The sequence below is a fragment of the Rhea pennata genome, chromosome 14 (assembly GCF_028389875.1).
Source record: "Rhea pennata isolate bPtePen1 chromosome 14, bPtePen1.pri, whole genome shotgun sequence".
NCBI lineage: Eukaryota > Metazoa > Chordata > Aves > Rheiformes > Rheidae > Rhea > Rhea pennata.
The window spans coordinates 13439886-13461337 of NC_084676.1; the positions used below are offsets into that span (position 1 = coordinate 13439886).

Here is a 21452-nt window from a genome sequence, read left to right on the forward strand (position 1 = left end):
GGAGAGGACAGGTGAAGTGGGTGGCCCAGTGAGCTGATTCATTTCTGATTTTAGCATTTTGTAGTGTATGATGTCTTCCTTTTGAAGATAGTATATACTAGAAGGCACGGAGTGCCTTCCAGATGAAGATAGCTGTGACTTGTTTTCTGAATCCTTGTCATCTTTGCTTGCCTTGTACTTGCAAACAGTTGCATTATTTTTAGCTTGAAGGAGTCTTGTTGTTAAAATGTTTTGGATGAGCGTTGCTGTGCTGCAGTTGATGTGCAAAGTATGATCTTTTGCATAGGTAATGGGCTGACCTCTTGGTCTCATAGTGAGCTCGGGGAACTGTAGCACAGAACCCCCTCCTGAACTTTATTTTTTTTTTAAAAGGTTCTTAGTATCTGAAGAAATCAGAGATTTGCACCAGCAGCTGCATGTGGCTGCAGGCCAGGACACTAGCATTCAGCAAGGCACTGTATATGAAGAGAAATTGTGATCTGATAGACTTTTTCATTTTCAGTAGACTCAGTATCAGAATACACCTAACAGTATGTTTTCTGGTAGTGTTTAGAGATATGTCTAGGGTAAAAGCCTTGTCGTTACAGCTACGATAACTTGTAAGCAATGCCGTATCTGTTCTGTAGGTCTACTGTAAAAATGAACCAAGCAGGAAATGGGGCGGACAAAAAGATACAGACACAAGAGAAATCAGTTACCCTCTTCTTTTTGTGGGAACTTGTGGGCATCAGAAGGAAATAGGAAGTTGGAAAGGATTAAAGGAGTAAAAAATGGGGATGCGAACATAAGGTTAGGGATATTGGGGAACAGTACAGAGTGCAGCAATGGGAGCAGGCAGCCGTTAAGCAGAGGGCACACAGCTCTTCTCACTTCTAAGAAAAATCTCTTGCTAAAGGAAATGGAGAGCCCAAACTGTGGGCAAAGGAGGCTTACCTTGAGAATGATGATGTTCTTCCATTAGGCATCTGCAGAAGCAGTGCAAGTAGAGGTATGTGTCATAGGAAGGGCATAACCAAGGATGAGAAAGGAAGCAGATGAACAGGGTATGAATAGGCTGTTTCTGTGGATTGACTTGAGCTTCACAGCACGGTAATTTCCTGGTCATTTCAAGTTTACAGTGTTGCCTAAATCAGTGGCTAGTCTATGATCTGGTTGCCTGTTACCTTCTGAGTGCCAGCAAAAAAGCTTGAGCAGGATCTGGAAACTGATGCAGGTTGAAACTTTTCTTCTTTTTCTTTTCTTTTTCTTTTCTTTCTTTTTTTTTTTCTTTTTTTTTTTTTCTCTCCTCTGCAGGCAGTTAACTGAGATCAGGGCCTTCAGCTTGCTTCACCATACATAGCATGAATACTGGTATGAGTGGTGAGGGAATGGGAACAGGAGGAGGCACAGTTACATCTGTGGCAGGACTGGCTTATGCTAGATCAAAGTGATTCAGAAATTATAATCTGAATTGCGCTGCCTGAATGTGTTATCTGCATTAACTTCACTGTCTTGTTTTCTGTAGATAGATTTTTTTGTTTAAATATTAAATATTGAAATATGCCTGAAGGTCACAGCAGACAGAGATCCGTTTTTGTGAAAGTTGTACAGATGCAGATAATTGGCATCTCTACTCAAAGAGCTTGTAGTCCATAAAACAAGGTGAAGCAGGTTGAGAGTTCTGAACTGTTGTTATTTGTTTAATGATATTAATGTGATTGAAGAAATTCCTCATTTATCTAACAAAAAGACTTTTATTGCAGGAAACTTCGAAAGCAAACGTCAAAGGAAGCCCACTAAAAAGCTTCTGGAATCTAATGATTTGGACACTGCCTTTATGCCAAAGAAGGAGGAGTGGACTCCCCCAAAGAAGGTACTTCCTTTCCAGGATTTTGAAAACTAGGTAGAAAATGAGCTTAGATAGCACACTCTCCTGAACGAGGCGTGCAAAGCAAGGGGCTGTGGTTTTGGGGGTTTTTGTGGCTGTGGTCCAGGAGGGAAGGTCTACCTTTCCCAAAGGTGTTGGTTGCTGTGTTATGATGAAGGAGTCTCTTGGATACAAAGGCGTTTCCCATCCCTTCCCACTTGTAACGTGGGTTGGGAAGTTCTGGCTGTAAAACCTTCTCTCTTTATTGATTTGTATGGGAAAAGGATCTGTCTGAATGCTGGCTGGGGAGGTGTAAGCAAAGATGTTCTGGGCAGAGGTTTTCTGTCACAGGGAATCCCTATTATGCTGCACTGTAGCCTGAGCTTGAACCGAGGGCTTTGTCCTTTTCTGTCAGATTTCCTCTGAGTAGCGTTTCTTTTGTTTCCCTCACCAAGGGGCTGGTAGATGGTATACAAGTGTAGGGCTTGTAGCACTATGCAGGCTTGTGTTACATTGTATATGCGGTATGCAGTGCTTGGTTCATATTTTTATTTAAAAATGAGTCTTTTATCTGCTAAATACTCAATATTCATTCAGTGATATGGTTTGAAAAAACAATTGTAAAGAGTTATTTCAAGTGTTGCACCTGTACAAGACTCATCAGTGTTTCTAAGGTTTGTTAAGAGCAATCTTGCTTTCCTTGTTTTCTCCCTGTTTGGCACAGTTATGGTTGCAGTTACGCAGAGGCCAGTGTGTTTCAGTCATAGGCTCCATAGAGATGTAAAAGTGGGAGAGAGAATCTGTTACAACCCCTCTTTCCCCCCCCCCCCCCCAATAACTTGCAGGGTATTAGCAGCCTTTCCAGGAGAGCTCAGGAAACAGTAGGTGATGCTGGCCAGCATGAGACACAGCAGATTCGGTATTCTTCCCTTCCCAGAGACTGTTGACTTTTCCATGTGGGATGTATCAAATGCAGAAACCAAATGTTTTCTTGTACTATCTTTAATCATTGATGAATTTATGATTTGAAGTGTTACTTGTTGCAGTTGTTTGTAAAAATGCTGAATGGTTGAGGAAAGTGCATCTCTGATTTGTATCTGATTCCCACTGGTGAACTGTGTCTGTGTTGTGTTTTTGTAGGGCACTGGCCCTTCAGAAAGTGACAGCTCTGAGCTATACTCTCCAGCCCACTTCTCTGACCTGGGAGAAGGTAAGTGAAGATAGGACCATGTGGGTAAACTGTTGATACTGTTTGGATTAGTACGTGTGACTTGAGCATGTATGCAACATCGTATGTGTCCTAGGCTCTCAGAGGGTACTTGCCTCAGCTGAGGCAGTGGCAGAAGATATAGGTACTGAGATTGTTTATCAAAGGTGCTGTTATGTCTGACTCCCCTGTGGAAAGTAGAAATGCAGGATTAAAAATTCTCCAGGAAGATGTTCACTTCATCCTTAGTCTGGGTGCCTGAAGGAAACCCATCACCATGAGTCTTATACCAATGCAGTGTCTTGCCTGACTGTATGTTGTGACCAGGGTCAACAGCAGCTGCTCTGTCCCATGAAGAATTGTGCAATTGTATTGTATCTTTTTTTTTTTTTTTTTTTTTTGCCTTTTTTTGTTTGTTTTGTTTCCTTTTCCCTGCATTGGCATCGCACTGGTATTGATGTGAGGAGAGTTTTTGTTGCAGTGTGTTAGGAGGAGGCATCAAATCAGCATTTGATTAGTAATTTAAACTTTGCGTTAGTACCTTTCTTGCTGGGGAACAATCTCAGAATAAGTCAGAATGATGTTTTTTGGCAGCTCAGCAGAAGAAGCTTAGACCAGTATGAATCAACATTATCCAGGTCTTCTGATGGCTGCAGGACAGAGGGCAGACTGCCCAGAGGCTAATCTTGCCTCAGGCTTTGCAACCGCCCAGGCAATAGGACTTAGGCTGAAACTGTCAGCAGGAGTGTAAAATTTGCTGGTGGTGCCTGTAGCAAGAGAGTTATCTCTGCATTTTTTTTTGAGTGGTATTTCTGTCACATCCCAGCTCCTGAAAAGCTCTTGGAGAAGCAGCGGAAGCGGAAGAGACAGCGCCATCCCTCTGTTGCAATGCACTCCAAGAAGGAGAGAAATGAGGAAGGGCTGGGGGAGGCCCCACACTCTGAGGTACTGTTGAGTCTTCCTACATGCTGTGATCTCTGTAAACTGTCTGCTACTTCTCAGGGCGCTGTGCAGAAACAAGGCTAGGTAGTCTTTGATTGGCTGAATGTGAGGTTAGTGTTTCAGTTGGGACTTTGTCCCACTGATGTAGTGGCATGAGCCTGGGGTTGAAGCTGAAGGTACCACCTTGATTTAGTAGCTATTTGATAGTGACTGCTTTTAACTCGGGCTCAGTTTATAAGCTGCTACTCAACTAATTCTCTAGGAGAAAGGCTGTTCTGATCTGACAAAACCAGGTTTTGCCTGGCATTTTGCTTTGCACCTCAGAAGGTCTTCCTGCTGTAAAAGCTCTTGTCTGCTGGTGGTGGGAATCTTGCCATTTTACGTAACAATATGAAGTGCAAGCCCTTGGCATGCTAGGGTGAGCTGAAGATCCATGTTGGAGGGGACTGGGGGGAGACATATGTGATTGCTTACAGGAGCCCCTCATTACATTCTGCCATCCAACAGAAAGGGGTAAGTGGGACAATTCCCTTCTACTACATCCCAGCAGAGCCGGCATACAAATATCTCTGACAAGCGCATTTTGCCTTTTAGGAATGAGCCAGGTATCATCAAGTGTAGGGGAAGCAAGACTTTTCCTGGGAGAGGCGGGACACCTCTGGGCCTCCCACCATCACCTCTCTTCCAGTGGCCCAGGTTGAGCAGCAGGCTGTTCTGTCAGGATAGTCAGTATGTATTTCAGGAGCCAATTGTAGACATATACTGTTATATTTGTTACTGTTATACAGCTTCCAGCAGAGCACAAGCAGCAGACCACTTACCTGAGCAGTGCCAGCCACCCTGCTGTATGCTGCTACTACTTTTTGAGAAGGACATTTCTGATGGGGGTGATAAAGTTTGGGGTAATAACCCTAGGCTGGGTAATCCTTCCTGTGCTGTTTTTAGTGCACAGGTAATTTTCTTGTTTCTAAAGTGTGCTCACCTGGAATCATGTTTCAAGAATCCTGTACCCATATCTTTGCCAATGTTTGGGGGGTTGTTAACACTGTCTGCTGTTAAGACACTCACAAGATGCTGGCTTAGTTCAGAGTAAGCAAATTATCCATGTTTCTTCTATAGGGAAGAAATGAGGGAGCAGTTCAGAGCACCAGGGTAGCTAGGCCAAAGCTCTGAATCTCTCACTCTTCGCCGTTCACTGCAGAGGAAGCCCAGGGAGTCTTAACTGTCTCCAGCCTTAGACATCTGTGTTGAGTACCTGAAGTTAGGTGATGTCAATGCTTGGCACCTTTTACCAGCATCAATTTTGCTGTGATTATGAGTCTCTTGAGCCACTTTGCTTAGATGGGTGCATGGGTGCTGGTGAGTATTGGGGTGCTGTGGAGATGCAATTACATTTTCACTTGGAATTCAGACCACGCTGGTCTCTAAGTGGCTATCCACACACCAGGCAAGGAGCCCCCCTTTCTGCTGAATGGTGCTGGAAGAAATAGATGGTCTGGTGATACAGCACAGTGAAGTCTTGGATCCAGCTGCTTTCAGAGGAAAAGATGGCAGAGGAAAGCTTGTCCACCTGGCTGAACTAGGCAGCTTTTTCTGTCCTTGCCTGTCGATGGAGCCAGGAGTGCAAGTTCACAACATCAGGGCAGCAAGAGACTGAGAGAAGGGGATGGAAAATGCTGTTGGAATGGTTGTCAAGGTTGTGAGCCAAGGTCAGGCTGTGCCAAAGAGCAGGCCAGGCTCTGGAGGATGTTCCCAGATGCAGCAGCAGAAATAGCTCTGGAAGAAGACTCAAGATGAGAGATCTGCCCTCTATAGGAGGTATGTAGTTTTGCAGTGCTCACACATTGGGTAGGGGAGAGAATGGGGAAGTGTGACAGGTTTTTTTGGTTGAGTCATGGCCTTGGATGGCAATTCCCTTCTCCCCGTCCTTAAAGCACAAATATTTGGCCTTGCCTGTCTTTCTTGGCTCTAACATTCCCTTTCCTGTGTGGCTGTAGGAAGCCTTGATTAAAATAAGACTTAGGTTTTTGGTGTGTGAAACTTGCAGATTGGCCAGATACTTGTAGAACTAAATAGGATGGATTTAGACTGAAAAGATCCAGGCTAGAGCATGCTGTGCCATACTATGCCCACATACCCCATAACAGTGTGGGCTGGCTGTTAGCATTTTTTGCTACCAGAAAATGCTACCAGCTCTGAAGACAGAGTTGCTGGTTAGTGTTAAATATCTGCAGATAGATTTTTATTCTGCCATTCCATTAACACATGAAACATGGCCATCAGGGTTCAAAACAAGTAGTTCTAGCAGCCGTGAGCCAGAAGGATAGAAAGATGAACCACTTAAAAATCCCTCATATCCCTGTCTATAGCAGGTCTGAATCTCTTCCTCTCCCTCCTTCCAAGACTCTCTAGCTTCCTGCTGTAGCAAAGGTTCAAGTGTCAGTAATCACAGGAATGGCACCCATTTATCAGCACCCTGTACCCCCTGAAGTGGATTCTCAGTGACTGTGAGGGGAGATGAGCTCACTATTGTGTCTGCAACCCCTGGGGCCCCAGAGTGAGCAGAAGCAGTAGCTGATGTTGTTAGCCAGTATCTGTAGCTGATTAACCCTGCTCTTGTTCTTCATTACAGTGACCCCTGCAACCTCAAGGTCACTGCTGAGCTGAGCAGAAGAGGGAGCACGAATGTAGGAATAGGAGGACCTGAGCTGCACCCAGTGCGTGGAGCACTGGTCTCCAGTGCTGCTCCTGGAGCTGCAGGCTGATGTGGAAGAGAGGGCTGTCAATGCATGCAAACTCGAGGCAGAAGTAACCACATGAATTTTAGGGCACCAAACCCAGCGTTTGGGCCAGAGGGCTGTCTTGTGACAGACTATGTCCTTGCTGGCAGAAGTAAGGCTGCAGGAACAGAGGTGTCATAAGCAGCTCTTTAGAAGATACTATTGAGTACAGAGGCAAAAGCAGCAACAGTAGTGTTAGCTGGTCTTTATACTGGTGTGGTAGAGACCTTTCTTGTCCCTCCACCAGGGCTCTGTGTGTTAGGGTGGCAGCAGCTTAAATGCTCTTTCTCAGCGTTCCCACAGGCTATATTGCTGCTGGTCTTCCAGCGTGTTTGTGATAATAGTCTGTGAGGTTGTACACTGTATAGTATATTGGGTTGGCAGTAGTTTGTAGCTGGGAATTTGCTTTTTTGTGCTCAATAAAGGAAGTTTGTACCATTCATCTTTGTATTGTGTGTTTTAATATACATCAGTGCATCTGTGCTTTGCTGCTCCACAGAACCCATATGGTTTTAAAATATCCCAAAATGAAAGCATACTGTTGTATCCAAGGAATGAAAAACAATCAAAGGAAGCAACATTATCTGACCAGGGTACCAACTCCAAGTTCTTCCCGCTTAAGGACATAAAGCTTTCCCAAAATTTGCTTTGCCCAGGCTAATCGTGTGTCCAGAGTTTATCTAGTTCAGCTTGCAAGCTGTATTCACATGCATCCTAGCGTTAGTGGCACAACAATTCTGACTGGTATTCTCCTGTACAGAAACTGGTGTCAGGCTCCCTCACCCGATTGTTGTTTGGATACCCAGTACTGGGCAGCCTCAAGCATATTGAGACTGATGACTGCTACTCCAGACAGGAGTTTGAATTCCTGACAGGCTCTTTAAGGTGTACGGTATATGTCTGAATATACACTGGATATAGCTTTGTGACCCAAGGAGGAAGTGGTGGCTTGGCTATCTGTGCAGTGGACTGGGTTATTAAAAAGAATAACGGACTTCTCTAAAATGTTCTTGCTCAAAGCACTTAGCTAGTTCCTAAGCAATATGTTGATGCAGCAGTGAAAGTCCTGTAAGGCTTACAGACTATAGAGTAGCAGCTGGGGCTCATATGGGGCTCATAAAAGACTACAGAAGTATTGCCTAGATTGCACCTAAACCTTAGAAGTTGGAGTGGTCATGTTTCCTAGCTCAAATTGTCTGTCCTGATGAAAGTGAAGTATGTTCTGCCACATGCCAGCTGCAGAACAGCAGTATCTTGTGGTGCCAGCCAGTGTCTAGCACAGATGCTGCTCTCCTTTCCTTAAACAGGGCAGGTCCCTGGGCAGGTCCCATATGCATGTGAGAGGGTGTCCTTCCACCTTGGGAAATGCTGTGGCCTTTTTTGGCAGGATCTGCCAAGTTGGCCCATGTGAGTGTGACTGAGCCTCCATCATGCAACGTGTATCTGTCTTTCTGCAGGATGCTCACTCTCTGTTAAGTGTTACAGTCAGTGCTATCACAGTCGCCCAGGTCAAGTGCTTACTGTAGACTTGTCACCTCAGGCAGGATGCATAGTGTAAACGCCCTGCTTCGTTGTTCATGTTAGGGTAGGCCTGCTAATTCGTAGTACTGTGGATCTCGGGTACCTGTGTAGGTGTATTGTACAGGGGTAGTACAAGCTGAGAGGAGTCGAAGATAATTAGCTCATTTGCTGGGTAAAACCTGCAGTAAAGATTGTTTGAAGGTTCTGATTTGCATTTTAGTGCAAGCAGGCATCATGATGTGGGACACTTCTCTGGTGATGGGTGGAGGGCATGATTTTCAGGCTCTTCCAGCCTGCCTAGTTTGTTTCTGTGCAGGGTAATATCTCTCTTCCACAGTCATGACTTTCCATTTTCAGAGAGGGAATATACATAGCAAAATAATTGTATTAAATGTATGTATATATATTTTTAAGTGATTTAATGAGCTAAGAGCTCTTTCCTTCCTTAAAACTTTTGGTGAAGTTGTATAGGGGTGTTCTCTCCAGGGTGGGTAATAAAGGCTGTAGCGCAGTATACAGGCTGACTGCCAAACATGTATGTGTTTGATAGCTAAATTTGCAGTTTATAAGTCAGGACAGGAAATACTGACAGCTCCAATTCTGGATTTTTTTTTTTTTTTTTTTTTTTTTTTTTTTTTTTTTTTTTAAGGGGGAGACATCAGTTCATGGGACTGCTGCAAGCCCCAAAGAGGGTAATGAAGAGGGGTCTGAGAATGACCATGGAGTGCCTTCGTCCAAAAAGATACAGGGGGAGCGTGGAGGAGGTGCAGCTCTCAAGGAAAACGTGTGTCAGGTAGTGTCCTTGAAGGAATGTCTTTGAAACTTTTACCATCCTCAGATTTTCTCATGTGAATTCTGGTACGCACAAGTGCCCCAGCTAACCGGTAGCCTTAAGGCAGTGCTTAAACAATTAACCAGCTTTTTGTGCTCTGAGCGAGGGCTTTGCAGTTCTGGAGGCTTTGACTGTTCTTTAGCTGGTAACGTCCCTTGTTCTGAACTGAGCCTTTCCGGTGTGAACGTGTCTCATCCTGCTAAAAGTTAAGGATGTAAGAAAGGAAAACATGATAAATACATAATTTTTTAGTGGTAGCAGGGACTGGATAGCAAGTGGCAGTGGTGGTGTGGAAACCACCCAAACTTACTGGAGCAAGGAGAGCTCAGATGTTTTCTGTGGGATCTCTGCTCGCAGTCCTAGCCAATGCACAGGTTGCTGCTGCTGTCTGTGACTAGTTGGAGAAGGGGATTGCTTAGAGCTGATGGTGTGCTTCCTTCCCTGTAGATCTGCGAGAAGCCGGGGGAATTGCTGCTGTGTGAGGCGCAGTGCTGTGGTGCTTTCCACCTGCAGTGCCTTGGGCTCTCTGAGATGCCAAAGGGCAAATTCATCTGCAATGAGTGTTCCACAGGTACGGCAGCCTCTGTGAGTGCAGAAGGACAAGGTGCTTATTGTGTGCTTACCTGGCACTTTCTTCATTGCAGTGTTTATGCCTGCAGTAGGGCCGTTAACTGCCTCTCAGTTCTCTGCTTATTGACTTAATATTTGATGGTCTCTTTCCAATTAACTAGTCTCACTATTGAAAAATATTCTTCAAGCAGGTAGGTTAGGAAGGTGGGAATGTCCAGAGCCTGCTGGGAAAGAGTAGGAGAATATTTATATCTGGTGTTAGGGAGAGAAGAGTGGGAGGGAAGATGAGTCCAAGGCAAGCTGGAAAGTAGGAAATATCTAAGTGGAGTTGTTTTTTTTTTCTTTGCCCCTTTCCCCAGCTTCAGCCTGTGATCACAATTATTATGATCTTTGTTTCCATTTGGTGTTGTATTACGTGCAAAACCAGCCTGCTGCAAAGAGCTGTGCTTTGGGATATATACCGTGGCTTGGGAAGTCATACAGTGCTAATATGTAACTTGGCGAAGGTGGCAGGTTTTCATTTAGTTCTGCTCTATGACTGGTGTTATGTCTACTGCTCTTTCTCCAGGAGTCCATACCTGTTTTGTGTGCAAGAGTAGCGGGGAAGATGTAAAGCGGTGCTTGCTGCCCCTCTGTGGGAAATATTACCATGAGGAGTGCATACGGAAGTATCCGCCCACGGTCATGCAGAACAAGGGTTTCCGATGTTCTCTGCACATATGTATGACTTGTCATGCTGCTAACCCAGCAAACATCTCTGCATCTAAAGGTACTATAAACCTCTAGGGTGGTCCTGGGAGGCAGTCAGAACCCTTTTCTTTTTGTTTTGTGTCCACTGTCCGTGTGCTAAAGGTAAACTAAATCTGCAGAATAAACTACTACTTACTATCATTCAATCCATCCAGAATTTTCGTACGTGGTCCACTAGTTGTTTGTAATGATTTTATGTCCTTGCCACACTGCTTGCTGTGGCATTTGCCAGGGAGCAGCCTCTCTCCAGGGATTAGGGGGGAGGTGGCTGTATGTGAGGTTGCTGCTCATCAGCACTCCTGATGGTCAGAGGTAGCAACTCAAATGTTCTTGCCTGTCCAGATACTTGTCTGCCTGCACGTCCAGCGATGCCACATTCCTTTCTGGGTTTTTGAATAAGTCTCTGGAGCTGTACGGACTCTCTCATGTTTCTCCTACTTGCTTTTCACTGTGCTAGTGCTGCAGTCGATGCCTGCTTAGCAGCACTGGCTGTCAAGGCAATGGTACAAAAAAGAGCATAGTGCTCATTTTAGTATTGTGTGTTTTTTTTTTTTTTTTTTTTTTTTTTTTTTTTTTTTTTGTCTTTTAATGCAAATTCGTGTTGTAGTGACACCCTTGGGTTAAGCTGCTCAGGCAAATGTTTGTTTGAACTGTTCATAGCAATACTTAGACCTTTTTTCCCTCATGATTAAACTTTAAAACTTTTTATGTGTCTTGCATATTTGCTTCTAAAACTCCCTGCCTTTAAATCCTTGATATTTTAAGACCGGTGACAATAATAATAGCTGTGTTTTTATTCTTGAGCTCTGCTATGTCTATCCTTTTTTTCCACATACTGATACTTAGTGTAATAGAAGTCACCAGGACCTCAAGCCCACAGCTGACTCGTTCTCCACTGAACGCTTGCCTTGTGTTTCTCTGGCTATTCTCACTGGTCAAATTTACCCCTTTCCTCTGATCTCTTCTCCCTATTAATACTTTCCTGTGAGGAATTGATCAGAAGCGCTGAATATTTTTGAATAAATTAGATCTTTAGCAGTTTCTAAGTTCTCTGTTCTAGAATTTGGTAGTAAAGTAGTGAAGTGAGTGCTGAGGTTTTCAAAAGCCTCACAGACTGTTTTCCTGATGTTCAGCTACTTGGAACACTCTAATTACTGTCTGAACTAATTTGCTAATGATTGGTGTATGATGGGAAGCAGTCCTAGTCTGTGGGCTCTTCAACTGTTTCTGTCCTGCAGGCAAGATATCTTTCACTTCTAAATCATAGGTTTTGTTACATTAAATAATTTGATAGGAATCTAGTATGTCATGGATTGTCTATAAAAATTAAAGGTCAGTTTCCATTTCTAAAAATCACCTACAGTTGTTTGTTTGATACTTGTATATCAATAGAGACTAGTTTTGAGAGGAAACTTGACCTCCTTTAGAGGTTCACTATGTTTCTGACACATTCTGGTGCCAGGTCGCCTGATGCGCTGTGTACGGTGTCCAGTTGCATACCACTCCAACGACTTCTGCCTTGCTGCTGGGTCTGTGGTCCTTGCCTCCAACAGCATCATCTGCCCCAATCACTTCACTGCGCGGAGGGGCTGTCGCAACCACGAGCACGTCAACGTCAGCTGGTGCTTTGTCTGCTCAGAAGGTGAGACAGTCTGCGCTGGGTCTGCTGTCACTGAGTTAAGTCCCACTGTAAATGAAAAACAGTAACAGAAACATTGTCAGAATTGCTTGTTGTAGCAGAAGCTTTGCCTGTGCAAAGTGTGCCAGTGAAAATGGAAGAGAACAAGTTGTCTTCCTATCCATCCCCATTGAAATCTAACTTCAGACTAGGACTTTTCTGGGATCCTTAAAGAGGTTCTTTCTGCAACAAGAGTATGGCATGAGCTGTTGAAAAGGGTTTGCAGAAGGGCATTATACCTTTTTGCCAGCTGTTTGATTCTGTCTAGAAGTGTAGAGGCCAGTGCTTCTACACAGTGACTCTGATAAATCCTTCCTCCTTTTCTTTGTAGGGGGCAGCCTTTTATGCTGCGAGTCATGCCCAGCTGCATTTCACCGTGAGTGTCTAAACATTGAGATGCCAGAGGGAAGCTGGTATTGCAATGATTGCAAGGCAGGCAAAAAGCCACACTACAAGGAAGTAGTTTGGGTGAAAGTTGGGCGTTACAGGTAGGTAAAGGCAGAACAGGCCTGTCCCCATTCCTTTTCCATGTAGTGCTCATGGTGTCTGAGATGAGGACATCCCTTTGTAGGATACAATGCATCAGCCTCTGACTTATTTCCATGCATGCAGCTGCTGGTAAAGTGCATACTTTCTTCTTCCTGTAGCCTCTATTTTCCCCACTAACCTTGGTGATTGCCCTCACACAGTTCTTTTCTCATGCCTCTCAACCCAGTAGCATGCATCTGAGTCCATTGCAAGTGAGGAAGTCCAAGATTTCATCTGCTCTTCCCTCTGTAGGTGGTGGCCAGCTGAGATTTGTCATCCAAGGACAATCCCTGTCAACATTCAAAAAATGAAACATGATATTGGCGAGTTCCCTGTGCTGTTCTTTGGCTCCAATGATTACCTGTGGACCCACCAGGCCCGTGTGTTCCCTTACATGGAAGGTGATGTCAGCAGCAAAGACAAGATGGGGAAAGGTGTGGATGGCATATACAAGAAAGGTAACTCATCTTGATCCATGCAGGTACATAATGGCTTTGTGTTCTGTTTCTCTTCTTTTCCATTTGGAGAAGTAGTGTTCTTATGGGAGAGATCATGATCTTTTAGAGCTAAAGGTAAACAAAATTTGCAGAATAAACTGCTTCTTACTATCATTCAATCCATCCAGAATTTTCATAGGTCTGAGTTCATGCAGGATGCACGGATCTTGAACTCTTCTCTAGATTTGCCACAGCTGCTCTAAGTCTGGGCAAGCTGCTGCTCTGTCTACTTTCCTGTGTCTAATACATTCATTACCTGTATATAAAAATGTAATTAAGAGTTCTGAATACAGCTTCCTGACACTTCTTAAAAGCAGGCAAAGCTAGCTGATGGTTTGGATGCTTCATCACCTACAGGCAAGTCCCTTACTGTAACTCCTGTGAGTGCCCTACCATGTTGGCCTTTTCTTCATATCCCTCTAGTGAACCTCTTTGTTTCCCTCCAGAGCAACATGCAGCTCTCTACTGGGGAGGTTTAGTTGTAGGGTGTGAGAGCTGGCCTTCTGAATGCTGTGCAGCTCTGTTGTCAGTGGAGCTGTCAGTTCATGATTGCTGGTGAACCTTTCCTGTGAGAGTTCAGCTTAGACACTGTTGGGCAATTTGCAGAAATCATGCTCAAGATCACAGAAACAAAGGCTGCCCACTCAGGAGAGTGCAAGTGCCTGAGCATTTTGCATGAGGTGGACACTCACAGCCTGCTGCCATGCGAGCAGCAAGAGTTCTTCATAACACACCCTGTTCTTTCACTTAGCTCTTCAGGAAGCTGCAGTAAGATTTGAAGAGTTGAAGGCACAGAAAGAACTGAGACAGCTTCAGGAAGACAAGAAGAATGACAAGAAACCTCCTCCCTACAAACACATTAAGGTGAGGGCAGATGTCGGGGGACAGGTGCAGAAGAGAAGTGTTGAGCTGTCAGTGCAGGTGATTTACAGGTATACAGAAACGTTTCTACTGTTTGCACATCTGGCTGCATTTGAAGGTTACTTTGGTCCCACTGGCATCTTCAGACATGCTCCACAGAAAGGATTTATGTATCAGCAGAGCTGTGTGGAAGCTGGACACCAGTAACAGAGGTATTCTGATTTACTGGAACAGATCTGGACATCTCTGTTTCATGTCAGTTGTGTGATGTGAAAGAAGTGTCTCTTCCTTGGGCACTTAATGGAGAGCACTAGTAAAATGTGCAGTGTGCCCATGTACTGTGAGCTTCCCACATGGTGTGGGAAAGCAGATGGGTTGAGGTACAGTGGAAGAGAGCGATGGGGAATATGGTAACCCACACTGGAGTTTGGTAGTATCTTATTTCATCTCCTGTTGTTTCAGGGTTTTCTGTAACAATTACTGACTGAACTGAACCACAAAGCAGATGTATGTGTTGGATTATCAACCATTCTGCTGAGTTTTGGGGAACTGTTCAGATTTAGGGCTGTGTTTGGAGATAGATTTGGAGCCGTAAGGAAAGAGAGTACTACAGGGTGGAGATGACTGAGAGGGAGAGGTAGGGCTGAGCAGGTTCGTGCACTTGAGGTGTGGGTCCAGTTTGGATGTAGAATGATCAGAAACCCAGTGACTTGGCAACTGTGTTCCTTTTTTCTTTGCCTCCTTCTACTCCTTCCCTTTTTGTGTGGCAAAATATGAAAGCTCAACTGATAACTGGCCTTTTTTGTTTCAAACTAAGATTTCTAGGCAGGCAGGTAGATCCTACATGACTTACTTTACAATGCGAAAAATACAACTGAATGCTGTGGCACTGTGCCAACAGCATGGGCCAGGCAGTTCCACTGGTGGAAATCCTGTTTCTCATTAAAGATATTTTTAAGTCTGTCTCTGTCTGCAACACAAAGAAATTGCGGAAGCAGTTTGGAGCATTTTGGATAGTCTTTTAATACAAATAGTAACAGTCATGGTCATTAGCCATGACAGTTGTTCTTCTGAGGTCTAAGTACAAACTGTTTGTCTCTGTGAGAGCAAAGGAAACCATTTGCAGGAGCTTATGATGAGTTAGGCAAGGCTTTAGGGTGGATTGGCAGAAGGTAGCTGTGTCCACTCCCCTATCTGGCCATCTCAGGAGATCAGCACCTCAGGTATAACCTGGGGAGTTTGCAACACAGGAAACTGTTGCAAAGTATACCTGGGATCCTTCATAACACCAGGATTAGGGTCATGGCTTGTCCAAGCATCTCCCTGTTTAGGAACTGTTTTTGTAGTGGCAATGTCTGAGATTAGGGACTTTCATGCTGAGAGAGTGATCTTGCTTAGACAGCATTACAGTTTGGAGTGGCAGTGCCAGAGTCAGCAGTGGTGCCTCTGTCTGCCCAGTGCTGAACAGTCCTAATTTTGTGAGTATCTCATCACTCTGTTGAAGTGATGAGCTAACAGTTTAAGTAAGAGATGAGAAGCAACAGAGGAAAGGAACACAGAGTGACAAGGAAGGTCACAGGTGGGGACAGTAATAGGAGGAGGAGACTGCATGTGTTAAAGAGATTAACCTGAGATGTCTGATTGATTTGCTTTTAAACAAAGAAGATAAGGCCTAGGCCAGCCTGTGGCAGGCTGCCAGTGCAGAAACTTGCTCTGAGGGTGGGACTTGAGAAATTGTGTCCGGGCTGGAATAGTTTTGTTAAATGATCCCCTCCTTCATGGAGAGGAAAGGACCTGATGGTATTGCTCGCACATGCAAAATACAGCAAGGAGCTTTTCTTCAGTGTCTCTCTCCAAAGTCCTGACTCTCTGTTGCCTGCTTTTCAGCTTTCGCTGCCTTTAACCAAAACCAAAGGACCCTGCTCGTGCCACAGACAAGCCAGTCGCTTCTCCATCTGGTGCTGCACTCTGCTTCCTTCAGGAGCGGTTTTTAGAGAGCTCCTTGGCTTAACTCTGAGCTCCTGTTTGAGCCTTCCAGCCCCAGCCTTGTCTGATTTTTCTTTCATTTACACCTACAGGAAAGTTGGGTAGGGAGGTAACTGCTTTTGTCCTGGTGTGTAGATAGGCCCTCTGCACGCTGTCACGGGTATGCAAGTATCTGGTTCTTATAGTGACAACTGAGAGCACAAAACGGCTTGAAGGTGACAGATGGCTATAAGGAAAAGCTAAGGAGAAAGATCCGACTCCCAGGGACTGGAGAAGGTGCTGTTTCACACAGTGAATGGTTGGTGTCAGTCACACATGTAGTGTATAACCAGCCTGAGCACTGGGCCACAAGGGATGAGACAGGGCTGGATGTAGTCACGGTGGTGCTGGGAGGGGGACACTTTGCAGCCTCTCTCCCCTCCGGGGATAAAGAATATGCACTGCACCAGGTGGTGCTAATGGGGGACATACCTCCTCCGTAGCTCTTTCCTCTACCTGTACGCATCCTGAAATAACGTGCCCAGAAGTACATATGTGCCTATATATTTGTGTCCTTCTACACCTTGCTGAACTAACTTCTGCTGCAGCCTGTAAGCTCGTAGGCAGGGGTTAACTGTAACAGTGACTATCATGATGTTGTTCCTAAGTAGCTAACATCCTTCGTGTGCATTCAAGGTAAACCGGCCGGTGGGTAAGGTGCAGATCTTCACTGCAGACCTGTCGGAGATACCACGTTGCAACTGCAAACCAACGGATGAAAACCCGTGTGGCCTAGACTCAGAGTGCATCAATCGCATGTTGCTCTATGAATGCCATCCCATGGTCTGCCCTGCTGGCGAGCGCTGTCAGAACCAGTGCTTTTCCAAACGACAGTATCCCGAGGTACAAATTTTCCGCACACTGGCACGAGGCTGGGGCTTACAAGCCAAAACGGACATTAGAAAAGTAAGTACTCTGTTTCTACATTTAATTCCCTCTTGCCACAGTGTCGGTTTTAATAGATACGTTCAAATATCTTCCATGATTTGAAAAATACTTTCTTGCTTTAGAATGTCATTTATAAAATAAATGGATGAATTTAACTTTTCCAGTCCTGACAAGAATGTTCTGGCTTAGCTAAGTACATGGTTTGTACGTTAATGTAACAGGGTAACACTCATGATTGCTTGATTTATATGCTTGTATGGATAGACACTAAAGTAGTGAACATTATGAATACGCTAGAACACTGGCCTGAAGACAGTGCTTTGGAGTTTCAGACAAGGAGCTCTATTTTTTTCCCCTTCCTCATTCTTGAATAGCTAGGCTCTTCTAACAGGAGAATCCTGTTACCAAGACTGGGGCTTGGCTGTTACAAAGGGGGAATGTTTTGGAGATGACTATAATTACTGCTGAAATGGGTATCTCTAGACAGCTGAAACTTTTTTTTTTTCCCCCCTCCAATCCAGGGAGTAGTTATTCTGTGGCTACACATCTGTGCTGAATGAAGAAGAGTATTATAACAACCTTAAAGCAAAGAAATGATGAACTGAGGCAGAGGACAGTTAGATAGCATAGTAGAAAAAGAACGTCTGAAGGAGGAGGAGTATGGAGAACATACTGTGGGAGGGGGGTGCTTGGTAGCAGTAGGAAAAGTGCAAGAGTCTGTCCTGCTTAGGCTTCACTGCCTGCTGTGACATAATTTGAAAGATTTCTTTGCCACTCCATGTGCCTGTTTTGCTTTGCTTTAAACTGTCATTGTGGAAACCGCGAAACTCCATTATTTAATGAAGGCACCTCTTGGCTTCAGTGGAGCAGAGCTGTGGTTTGCTTTGATGGCTGAAGTACAGTCTCTGTAGTACTTCGCTACAGGTGAACTCCACGGATTTGCAGGAGAGGATGCCTGCCCTAAGTGCATTATTGTTGCAGGTCTCAAAGTGGATGTTGCTTTCAACTGGAATGCAGTTAGGTAGTATTTTGAGTTTTGCAGCAAAAACCCAGTTATCTGTGGTTTCCTTTATGCTGTCCCTGAATGTTCATTCTTTCCATAGCACAAAGAATAATATGATGGCTGTTGTTGCTATGTTTAGTTTACTTCATGTTATTTGCTGAGTATGTGAAATGGCTATGTAATTTGGAGCTCATAGTGAAGGTTGTAGGTCAAACTGACTGCAAAGCACAGAGGAAGGTTATTACAAAAAAGTTTCTACAGAGGAAATAGGAACTAAGTTTTAGCACAGAGATGGATGTTCCTCTCTCCTGGAGGGAATTTGTTGTATCATCAGCCTGTTGTCTTCTCTCTTGCAGGGTGAATTTGTTAATGAGTATGTTGGGGAGCTAATCGATGAAGAAGAGTGCCGAGCCCGAATCCGCTATGCTCAGGAACATGACATCACCAATTTCTACATGTTGACACTGGATAAGGTATGTGTAGGGAGTTTCTCTTGCCATGATCCTAGGCAGAAGTGAAATGATATTTCAAGGGCTGCATGATAGCAGTCTTCCAGTAACTATAAAGGTGCTAAGAGTGCTGATGAACTAGTATACATTTCCACTAAGATGACTACTAAAAGCATAGATTTGCTGTGCAGTGGAGAAGGTTCAGGTTGGATATTAGGGTTAGGAGCAAAGTCTGAACCAACTTCATTGGAGTTTATACAGAAGTAGGAGAGTTTTCTAGGGACAATTGTCTGAGGATCGTGAGTCATGCTTCAGTGTGTAACAAGGATCCTCAGGATCCTTCCCAGCAGCTGAACCTTTCATAGTCCAAGACTGGGCTGGGAATGCTGGAGAAGACAGCAGCCCTCATATGTACAGCACCAGACACAAGGGGACCCTCATTTGAGTTCAGGACCTGGGCCTTGTATGTCAAAAGAGAGAGAAAGGGAGTTTGCTTCAACCACAGAGAGGTTCTCAGTGAGACCTGGAGGCCTGGTTGCTAGTGTAAGTTCCTGGCTTTTAAAGTTAGTTTTGTCAACTGCTTTCCATACTTTGTCACTCAGGCTTGGAAAGATCTGAAGAAAACCATTAAAGCAGGCATAGGAAAGAAATAATGCAGAATGTGGAACAGGATAACAATGTGACTGCTCTCTTTTTTCCTTCTTGTTGGAAGTTGACATTGGCCAGATAATATTCTCATCTGGAAGCCTTTGGTGCAGTTGCTTTTTTCTGAGTTTAAGCATTGTGGGGCCTTCTCTCCCAGATATCCAATACCTAAGAACTGTGCTGTTGCACAAATTAGCTAAAGACTTTCCAGCAGCTAGAAATATGGTATGTGCTCTGTGCTGCAGATGTGGATGAGAAAACAGTGTTGTCAGGACAAAAGCCAACCTCTCATCTACACACCTAGTGCTGATAGGGTAAATGAGAAGGGGAAAGAGGCTTTTCCAAGCTGACATTCACAAAATAAATCATTCATGACGAAATATTGCCCGGCTCATAGTGAATTTCTGTGTATTGTGTCTTATAGCATAAGCTTTCTGTGCTAGGAAGCTGGCTCCGTCCTCTGAGTGCTCTCTACTTGTTTGGTTGATGAGTGGGAGCAGAAACAAAAATGAGTATTAGTATCTCTCGAGTCAGCAACTCATAGTGACAAAATCAGTCCCATTTGCAATTCCTCTCCCCTCTCTGACGTGGTCTAACAAATCTAACACTGTACAGGGATGTTTTCACCTCGTGCATTGCATTTCTAATTCCCTGCTGTTCATTAAAATATAAGAAATAGAAGCTGATTTTGCTTTTAAGCAGAAGTTAAGGTATGGAAGTGCAAGTGCTGCCTTGGGTATGTGTAGATGTGGTGTTTATCCAGTGCTGATATTACAAGAACAGCTAAGTTCCCAGAAAGCAACAGTAACATCTTGCCTAATCTTTTTGAAGAGGAAGATGTCCCACAGAACACTCTACTGCCGTATGATCTGCCAGCCCTGTCTAGAGACATCCAGAGTGCAGAAACCGGTTGGGTATCTTGGTTGTCCAAGGAACACAGAGGGGTACCTGCCACTTAAACTTGGTTAAAGTGTACATTCCCAGGTGCTTTGCAGGTGTTACCAGATATCTCTGCATACTTTTTACTATTATAAAATGCTTTCTTGGCACACCAGTACCTGTGCTGGAATGGCTTGAGCTGGAAATATCACTTATTAAACATGATTTTCTTCTCCTTTGCAATTCTAGGATCGAATCATTGATGCTGGACCAAAGGGCAATTACGCTCGGTTCATGAACCACTGCTGCCAGCCAAACTGTGAGACTCAGAAATGGTGTGTGAATGGTGACACTCGGGTTGGTCTCTTCGCGCTTGTAAATATCAAAGCTGGTAAGGAGCCCCACCTGTCAGTACCTGGAATGGAGCTGGGGGGCGAGGGGGGTCCGTAAGGAAACGGGAAGGGTTGTGGCTCACTGGGAACATACTTAATTTTTCTATTTTCACATAGGCCTTCATGAGACAAAACACCAGCACTGACATAGTGAAACACATACATCCATGGTATAAATGGAGGTTCATAGGTATAACTTACAGAACCAAGAAATGGAACTGTGTGCCACAGCATGGGACTGAATGCCCTTTGCAGCCCTAGGATGTGGTAGGAGGAGGGAGTTGAACTGAGTTCTCAATCCATGCAGATCTACAGGAAGAATTATAGCTGATATCACTGCATAGTTTTTGTCAGTCGTTTGTGTCATCATATTTCAAATGTACTTCAGTAGTAGTTGTAAGACCTTCTGCTACATAGTTTGTTAGAACTCGTCTTCTATTTTTGATTTGCTTTTGTGTTTAGGAACTGAGCTGACTTTTAACTACAACCTGGAGTGTTTAGGAAATGGAAAGACAGTTTGCAAATGTGGTGCCCCAAATTGCAGTGGCTTCCTGGGAGTACGGCCAAAGGTATGATGCCTCTTTTAAATTCTTCCAAATGATCTCTTCACATAGAAGTGGTGCATTTGCTACAGAGATTTCAGGAAGGGTAATCCGTTTTCACAGGGCCATGAGAACAGTGCTTGAATGGAGATAAATATCCAGTCTTTCAGTCTCAGAGGTGCAGATCTTAGACCTCAATTACTATAGTTGGAATTTCTATAAATAATCACAGGAAGCATATTTTATGACAAAAAATAAATGGAAGATTTTTCAGAGTTTTATTCTAATTGTTGTGGCAATTTCCATCTTGTTAAAGAGGGAAAGGACAAGCATGTGGAAGACTTCTATCAGATAATGAAGCAACCTTAGCTCAGCCCATTTCCCTAAGTAAAGGCCTGCATAAATTGTGAGCATACTTGGAAGGCCAGCAAACCGCCATATTCCTTTTGATTGGAGTTAGAAATGCCTCAGAGCCAGAAGACTTCTACATCACCATCTTTCCTTCAATGGGAAAGTTCCTGTTTTTTGTTTCTTTTACTTAAACAGTGAAAGTATACACATCAGACAGAAGAGGAAATTTGCCGTATCTACTCTAGAAGAACCACTACTTTTTAGAA

At 44.2% G+C, this 21452-nt stretch overlaps 1 protein-coding gene across 1 annotated transcript in view; it reads left to right on the forward strand.

Moving 5' to 3' along the window:
• Positions 1 to 21452, forward strand: part of NSD1 (nuclear receptor binding SET domain protein 1) — a 49878-nt gene that overhangs the window by 12192 nt on the left and 16234 nt on the right. Inside the window, 14 exon segments of the mRNA XM_062587593.1 lie at positions 1743 to 1852; positions 2987 to 3056; positions 3880 to 3998; positions 8946 to 9089; positions 9576 to 9699; positions 10267 to 10467; positions 11911 to 12090; positions 12458 to 12614; positions 12907 to 13112; positions 13903 to 14015; positions 16674 to 16943; positions 18285 to 18401; positions 20151 to 20292; positions 20756 to 20862. Of these exon segments, the coding sequence (XP_062443577.1) occupies positions 1743 to 1852; positions 2987 to 3056; positions 3880 to 3998; positions 8946 to 9089; positions 9576 to 9699; positions 10267 to 10467; positions 11911 to 12090; positions 12458 to 12614; positions 12907 to 13112; positions 13903 to 14015; positions 16674 to 16943; positions 18285 to 18401; positions 20151 to 20292; positions 20756 to 20862 (2060 nt within the window).